This window comes from Populus trichocarpa, chromosome 17 (genome assembly GCF_000002775.5).
Source record: "Populus trichocarpa isolate Nisqually-1 chromosome 17, P.trichocarpa_v4.1, whole genome shotgun sequence".
Classification (NCBI taxonomy): domain Eukaryota; kingdom Viridiplantae; phylum Streptophyta; class Magnoliopsida; order Malpighiales; family Salicaceae; genus Populus; species Populus trichocarpa.
The window spans coordinates 12,406,812-12,415,971 of record NC_037301.2 but is presented as its reverse complement, the minus strand read 5'-3'; the positions used below and the strand labels follow the sequence as shown (position 1 = coordinate 12,415,971).

Here is a 9,160-nt window from a genome sequence, read left to right as displayed (position 1 = left end):
CCAGCTCGTGACCTGAGCCTAGCCTCAGGTTAACCCCTAAGTTGAGTTTTAAAACTATGATAATAACCATTCTTATTCTTATGTTGACCCGAGTCAATGGTCAACCTCATCGTGACCTAGACCTGGCCTTGAGTCGACCCTCAAGTTGGGTTTTAAAACTATAACAATAACTACTTTTATTCTTATGTTAACTCGGGTTAATGGTCCCAACTCGCGATCCAGGTCTAGCTCTGAGTCGACCCTTAAGTCGGATTTTAAAAATATAACAATAAACTACTTTTATCCTTATGTTAACTCGGGTGAATGGTCCTGATCCGTGAGCCGGGTCCCGTTCCAAGTCGAGTTTTAAAACTATAATAATTACTTTTAACCTCAGTTCGATCCTTGAATCGAGTTTTAAAATTATAATAATAATTGTTTTTATTATTGTCCAAGATATCAAACACTACCTTAGTTTATATCTTATAAAGAATTCGAACAAATAAAATAGAAAGCATACCTTGATGAATAACAATCTATTTAAGAAAATGCAGTCCTGAATTTAATTTGATGAAAAGCTTTGTTTCTCTTCTGAACTTCAATTATTTTCAAGTATGTTTTGATGAAAAAAGATGTTCGATAAAGATCAGTTTTCTTAATAAATTTCTTATCCCATACATTCATCAATAGTTATAATAAAAAAACCACTTTTCAAAATTAATCATGGAAGAGCCCATTAGCTATTTAGCTTATCTATATCCATCACATCTTACACCCAGCTTTCAATTTCATGTTATTACCATCATGCCATTTGACTTTTCCAACCATGCTAGAATATAAGCAGTCTTTGCTTGTCCTTGCAAGTCTCCTTGACCAACTGTGTTCTGTATGTTCCGAGAGAGTGATGTGCAGTACATAGACTTTATTTTTCCAATAAAAGCATAGCGGAGATTAATGTGCTCATACCTTTGCATTCAAGTCACCTGAGCATATATTAAATTTTAAATAATGCATTTATTTTTTATGTATTTATTTTTGTTACTCATCTCTTTATCCTATGAACTTTCCCAGAAACAACCAAGCCCATTTCGCTAACACACAATTCCATTTTGAAACCCAATGTCACGCAATCGGTTTCAACCTTCTATTTAATTTAATTTAATTTAATTTAATTTCTATACATCTATTTCTTTGTTTACTATCCCAGTCCATACTCAATGTGCGTTTTTTATTTGTCATAGCACTCCAATTTGATGTCCAATCCCTGCAAGTTGTGGCTTGTGGGATATCACGGTCCAATTTTTTTAATATACAACATTTTACTGACATGACCATACCTTTAAAGCAAATAATTCAATTTTACCGATTTTTTTTTTACTCCAAAAGGTTTTCTCAAACTAATCTACAATTTTCTCAGTAATTGTTAATTATAAATACAAGTTTGACAGTTGGAGGAGGGCTTGTAATAGTTATTAACTAGTTTGTTGGCACCTATATAAAAACATTTAAAGTAATTTTTTTAATTATTATTAAACTTGATTTAATATGTTAATCTTGAAATCTTTTTACCTAACTTCTTATCTAACTCAAATTTAAAATTAATCTACATAAAAATTATTTCAATATGACCTGATTTACTTGTTGAGTTTAAAAACAAATAAGATGACTAGTAAAAAATATGATTTGGATTAAAAAAAAAATCGAGATGGTATTTGTTTTTTAATATTAAGACACTGGTATATTAGATTGACCTGAATTTTATAGTTTTACTCGTCAACAAACTTGTGATTTAGATTATAGATTCTATTGAGTTTAACAATTTTTGTTTTTTTTTAATATTTTTATATGATAACAAAAATAAATACTTTTAAAATTGAGTATCAATCAAATATGAAAATATTTTTTTATAACTATGATAATCTTATAAAAATACAAAAAAAAATTATAAAATCAATTCAAAATAACTCACTTGTTGAAGAATTATATATATATATACGAGATAAGATGCCCGCGCGTTTCCGCGAGCTTATAAAACAAATGCACTTGATAGTGTTATAATTATGAACCAGCGCTAGATAAGTAATAGAAACTAAAGGTATGATGGAACAAATATTTCATGACGGAAAAAAAGGTTGTGTTGGTGATCAAAAACTTAGAGACTGAACAAAATGATTTGTAGCAATCCACAGTGTTTTGTGAGGAAAGATACAGTGCTTTTGCCACATGATTTAGCTTTTCTGTTAATAAAAAGCAAAAAAAATTACAAAACTAAATTCTCTACCAATTTAATATTAAAAAAAAACCAACAAAGATATTTTTGGAAGGAAAAAAACCCATAAGAAAAAACGTTGTAGCAATTGACAATGTTTTGTAAGGAAAACTACAGTGCTTTCCCCAATAAAATAAAATAAAAAACTATTTAGAGAAATACTGTAGCAATCCACAGTATTTTGTGAGAAAACTATAACGCTTTCCCCATATGATTTAGCTTTATTATAATTATAATTCTTAACCAACTCAATATTCAAAAAAAAAAAATCAACAAAGATAATTTTGGAAAAAATCATATGGGAAAACACTGCAACAATTCACAGTGTTTTAAAGAAAAAAAATTACAAAGCTAAATTGTTAATTAGCTCAATATAAAAAAATAAAATCGACAGAGATAATTTTAGAAATAAAATAAAATAAAAACACCAAAAAAAAGGGAAAAAAATCATGTTAGAAACACTGTAGCAATTCACAGTGTTTTGTGATGAAAGCTACAATGTTTCCTCACATGATTTAGCTTTATTTGTAATGACTTGTAATTGTAATTCTCAAACAGCTCAATATTAAAAAAATAAAATTGACAAAGATAATTTTGAAAAAATTATAAGAAAAAAAAAACCCTGTGGAGAGATACTGTAGCACTCCACAATGTTTTGTGAGAAAAGCTACAGTGCTTTCCCCACATGATTAAGCTTTATTACAAAGTTAAATTCTAACCAACTCAATATTAAAAAAAATAAAATCGACGAAGATAATTTTAGAAAAAAAATATTACAAAAAAAGAAAACACAAAAGAAACTGGAAAAAAATCATGTGAGGAAAAACTGTATCAATCCATAGTGTTTTGTGAGGAAAAACTTGTATTTACTTGTAATTGCAATTCTTAACTAGCTTAATATTTAAAAAATAAAATTGACAAAGATAATTTTAGGAAAAAACATAACAAAACAGAAAAAAACCATGTGGGAAAAAACATTGTAGCAATCCACAGTAATTTACGAGGAAAGTTACAGTGCTTTTCTCACATATTGTAACTGTAATTTTTAATCAGCTCAATATTAAAAAATAAAATAAAAAAAGATAATTTCAGAGAAAATCATAAAAAAACAAAAAAAAACCTTGTAGAGAAACACTGTAGCAATCAACAATGTTTTAAAGAAAAAAAATACACAACTAAATTCTTAATCAGCTCAATATTAAAAAACAATCGATAAATATAATTTTAAAAAATAAAAAAAATAAAATAGAAAAACGAAATTTTTAACCAACTCAATATTTAAAAAGTAAAATCAATAAAAATAATTTTGAAAAAAAATTAAATGAAAAAAAAGAAAACAGAGGAAAGTTGAAAAAAAAAAAGTAATTTTGAAAAAAAAAAAACAGGAAAGTTGGGAAAAAAAATAAAAGAATGCAAAAAAAATAAAATAAAAATTTAAAAAGCGAAAGAGGAATGCACACTTCATTGTAATCCACGTTATATTTGGGTGTGGGGAAACAGTGATTTCCCCCACACCTTTTGATCTATTTCTATTAATAAGTTGGTTTGTGATGATATGTTATATCCATAACCATATCTGCCTATCTGGAATTAAACCAACGCAAAGGGTCTCAAACCATAGATAAATTCTTACTTTACAATATTCCCGATTTCATGTTATTATCATCAACCACATATATAATTTATTTTCCAAGCTATGCGAGGATTTTTTTGCAAATAGAAATAGATCATATATTTGACCGATTCTGTTCTCTTCTTTTAGTCCCCAAGACAGTGATGCATCATAGCATACAAGATTTCATTTTGCAAAAGAGGCCTCGTAGAAAGAAATTCATGTGGTAGCCCTTTCCCAAGAAAAAACATAAATTTAAAACTTTGAGTCCACCAAGCATTTAAATCCAAGTATTGCGTTCCCATCTATCCCTTTCTGATGTATTTATTTACCTGAAATTGATAATTAGCACCTCAAGACTCATCTCTTTATGCTCGAAACTATCCCTCAAACAACCAAGCCCACCATTTTGCTACCACACAATTCCATTTCTCCTATATGCTTCTTCCTCTTGCCAGAATGAATTCCTCGGCCTTTTCTTTTCTTTCAGATTTTGTTCTTGTTTTGTTGCTCTTCATTCACGTTCCTTCATCCTCGAGCAACGATGACCTGTTCACTGCCTGTAGTAAAAAGTTTGAATGTGGGGATATCTCCGCGGATTTTCCATTCTGGGGAAATGATAGACCACGTGCCTGTGGCGTTCCTGAATTGGAGCTCAGGTGTGAGGATAATATCGCCAAGATGAATATCAGTCAGGTTGCATATCGTGTTTTTGAAATCTATCAGCATGATGGAATTCTCAGGATTGCAAGAGATCAGGACTACTTTGTTGGATTGTGTTCACCTCAATTTATGAACAGCACGTTCAATCCTAAGGTTTTCGAGTATGTTGAAGGTTACAAAAATCTTACATTCTTCTATGGTTGCAAGGATGCTCCTACAACCATACCTTTCACTTGCAAAATAAATGAGGTTAATGATCAAAGTGTTTATATCCAAGTAGGAGATACTGGTCCTCGGGAATGCAATCGTAGTGTCATAGTGCCAGTTTCTACAACAAATTGGCCACCGCCACAAATCCGGAATATGCAAGCTTGGGAAGAATACCTGAAAAAAGGATTTGAGGTAAGACTGAAGGTCGATTGGAAGGCGTGTTTGGAATGCTTCAACTCTTCCGGAGCTTGTGGTATTGACAAAGTAAATCAAACAACTTGTTACTGTCCAAATCAATCAAGAGGATCAAAAACATGTACTATTCCATCTCGAGGTATGTACCTCAACTTCTCCTCGAATCAGTTTATGATGAACTCCAGTCACTTGTTGATGCTTCACACACCTTAGTTCCGTTCCTGTTTTGTTATTTTAACTTTATTTTAAATAGACTTGGACAGAAGTAAAAATCAATATGATGATGATGATGATCTCTTAGAGAACCCACTTGAATAGTCGACTATTAGGGATGCTCAAACTGCAGAACTAGACCACGGGAATAAGGGACAGCTTTCTGGTTAGGAAACGGTCACACCATAGTTAAATTGATTCCCATGGTGTCTTATCATACAACTAGTCGTAGGAAATCTTGATGGCATGTTCTGCAGAATTTTTGAACTGACAGAGAAAATTATATTTGATTTTTGTCAACTAATTGATCATAGCTAAGAATTTAACTTGTCTGCTTTAAGAGTTGCCTAAATTATTTATTCAGTCCTCGTTTTATTAGAAAAATAATTAGTTAGTCCATCTGATTAAAAAAAAAAACAATATTATATCCCTATGTTTCATTTCCATGATATTTTAATCTCTTCACTAAGTGTTTGTTAATTAAGAGTTGAGTCGTCATCTATATAACTTTTTTTCTCCAAAATATCCCCTTTTGAATTAAAATAAATTTATAAGACTCGATTTGAGGTCAATCTTCTTAAGAATCAAAGCTTTTTTTTTAAAAAAAAAAATATATTCTTAAAAGGAAATTGTTTTAGGTTTTTTTTTTTTAAAAAAATAAAAAACATCATTTAAAAAAAACTGAATTCTCCTATCAACTTGGTCTAGGTTAAGCCTCAAGTCAGCCAGTTATAAAATTGACCTAGGCCGAGCAAAAATTATAACTACGGATTTTTCCATTTTTAACATGCATGTGATTGTTGGCTCGTGGAGCTGTTCATATTCCTTGATGGCTGGACCGGCAAAGTACCAGACAAAAACATACAATAACAGAGGATTTGTAAATTCTTGCACCAGTCAGGGGGGGCTCGGAGAGTGGTGGTCCGAGACTCTCTGGCATATTTTTACCTTAGGGGAGATGAGATGGTGATTTAGGAAGGATCTCATCTGACAAACAACCTAAACCCCGAAGAAATAATTTATTATTCGATTGGAATTAACAAATCTAATCAACATAAGAACATTTGATAATTAAAATATGGGGAAAATAAGGTAGGATAACACCAGGAAATTCACAAGGTGATCCAGAAATCGCGTCCACATCAGAGACTTGGTCATTTTCTTCTTTGTTCTGTTTCCTGGAATAATCTTTCAACTGAAACTTCAAATTCCCACCTATGAAATTAATTTTAAATAATTCACACGTTTACTCTAGGAATTTAAACACAGAGCACCGTAACATCACAAAATTCTTTTTCCTTGATTCGTCATCGTGCCATATAAACTTAATCAGCCAAAATAATAGCACAAAGGATATCAATATAAGGTTACAGCAACTCATATTATTACAATAAATTATATTTAATTTTTATATTTTTATAATGTGAAAGTAGTGATGTGTTTATGATTCTTTTTTTTTAAATAGATTTTCATTTAATAAATTCAATTAGGATCTTAAAAACTAAATAATCTAAAGATATATCACGAAATTTCATTATTCAATATTTAACGTGACGGTTTACAATTCATGAAACTAAACGCGATAAAAAAAAAACTTAATAAATCTCAGATAAACAAACAGTTTGGCTAAAAAACCTCATTTTAAAATGAACACACCGATGCTTTAAAAAAAATCATACAACTAACTATTTAAATAATTATTTTATATATATATATATATATATATATATATATATATATATATATATATATATATATATATATATATATATATATATATATAAAGGCTTCTAGCAACAATGAAAACAGGAATAGACATCTCTTTAGCGCGTGCCACAGAGACGATTAAAGTAAGAAATGGTTTGGTGTATAAAGGTCTACCAAAAGTGCTATGCAATCGCTTGTGTCAAGTGGCCACATCACCTTCCAATTTAAGCCAAACTCAATAGTCAGCTCTTAAATTCTTGACGAAGCCTGTTCTCGGTATTTTGTGAGTTCCGTTAACATGATTTTCTAGCTAGCTCTTAAAAGTCATAATCATTTTTTAGTAATAAGATTTTAATATTACATATACAAAAATCATTTTAATTTTAAAGTAAAATTTTAAAATATAATTTATATTATTTTCTAATAATAAATTATTTATTCAATAAAAAATTCAACATCATTCAGTCAGGCAACTATGCTAATACTTATCAGTATAAACATAATATAGAATGGTTTGAAAATGTAATAGTTATTATTTTTTAAAATGTTTTTTATTTAAATATATTAAAATAATTTTTTTTATTTTTTTAAAAATAACTTTTGATATTAATATATTAAAATGATCCGATGATATTTTTTTAAAAATAATTTTAAATAAAAATAAATAAATTTTAACCACTTATGTAGGAGTTCAATCCCAAATAGACTTTTACTCGCAACATTAACAGTACTGTTATGATGGGATACTTTATAGCAGCCAACCTCTCTGTCATTAGTACGACTGATCCCAGCTTAATCAGCTACCTGACAACATGCAACAATTCTACCCAATCCCACAGTTTCTTGAAGCTATTAATCAAGGTTTTGAGTTGGAGTGTAGTGCAAATGATTCATTATGTGATACATGCAAATCTATGTCCTACTCTCCTTTCCAACACCTCTTTGAATCCAAACCTCTTGAATTACACTTCGGATCATGGTGAGGTAACACTGTTCTATGGTTGCCCTAGTCCAAGCCCACCAGCGTTATCATCTCATTTTACTTGCAACATTAACGACACTGTTATATATGATGGGATACTTTATAACAGCCAACCTTAGTGGGACTGCTCCAAGCTTAACCAGCTACCTGACAACATGCAACAATAGTGTTAAAGTTCCTGCCCTTCAATCAGCTGTTATGCCAATTCTAGCCAATCCAACTGCAGCACAGTTGCTTGGAGCTATTAATCAAGGTTTTGAGTTGGCGTGGAGTGCAAATGATTCATTATGTGATACATGCAAATCTTCTGGTGGTCTGTGTGGGTACAACCAGACCACTACAGCATTCACTTGTTACTGTGCGGATCAACCTCAAGATTTTGAATGCTCAGCATCACCACAGGTACCTAGTCAATCTACAAGTATGTCCTCTTTTCTTTCTTGATACCATGACTGGATAGATAGAGATAGCTGCAATCTAAGATATGCCCTCCAGGCTAGGTGATGTAGGAGGACCTCTGGTAAAAGAAACAGGTGTGAATCGTTCCTTTGAGTAGAGGGAGGAACCTAGCTAGCTATTAGGAATTGTTCAAAGCTCCATGATCCTGAAGAGAACACCTTCCTCGACCATTTAATTCCAGTATATCAGGGAAACAAAGACTTCGATTAACTGACAAAGACTTTATAAAAATAATATTTTATAAAAAGAGATACAATAAAATAACCTTTTCGTTTAGTCAAGTCAAGTGAGGCCTCGTCTCTATCACTGAAACCCAATGTCACGCAATCGATTTCAACCTTCTATTTAATTTAATTTCTATACATCTATTTCTTTGTTGACTAGCCCAGTCCATACTCAAAGTGCGTTTTTTTATTGGTCGCATGTGGGAAATCACAGTACAGTTTACTTGCATGACCGTAGCTTTAAAACAAATAATTCAATCTTACAGACTTTTTACTCCAAAGGGTTTTCTCAAACTAATCTACAATTTTCTTAGTAGTTGTTAATTATAAATACAAGTTTGATAGTTAGAGGAGGGCTTCTAATAGTTATTAACTAGTTTCTTTGGATCGGATCAAAATGTTTTTGAATATAGAAAAATAATAATCTCAAGCCACATCGAAGTTACATTGTTATTAGTTCTGTTCGGTATTTTTTTTGGTTATGTTATTAATTTTATTTTTTATTTTTATTAGTTAAAATAAAAATTTTATTCAATTTTATTCTTTATTATTATTAGGTTAATGACAAATCATTTTTTGTAGTTTTTATCATAAAATAAAATAAAATAAAAGATTAATCAAGTTGAGTTCATAACCTTGATCACAAG

General features: G+C 30.4%; 1 protein-coding gene across 1 annotated transcript; it reads left to right on the top strand.

Moving 5' to 3' along the window:
- The first annotated feature begins 4,319 nt into the window (after window positions 1-4,319).
- LOC18109862 (LEAF RUST 10 DISEASE-RESISTANCE LOCUS RECEPTOR-LIKE PROTEIN KINASE-like 2.7) lies at window positions 4,320-5,246 on the top strand. Its single transcript, XM_052448334.1, has 2 exons — window positions 4,320-5,067; window positions 5,182-5,246. The coding sequence occupies exons 1-2, from the start codon at window positions 4,320-4,322 to the stop codon at window positions 5,244-5,246; spliced, it is 813 nt and encodes a 270-aa protein (XP_052304294.1).
- The last annotated feature ends 3,914 nt before the right edge of the window (window positions 5,247-9,160 follow it).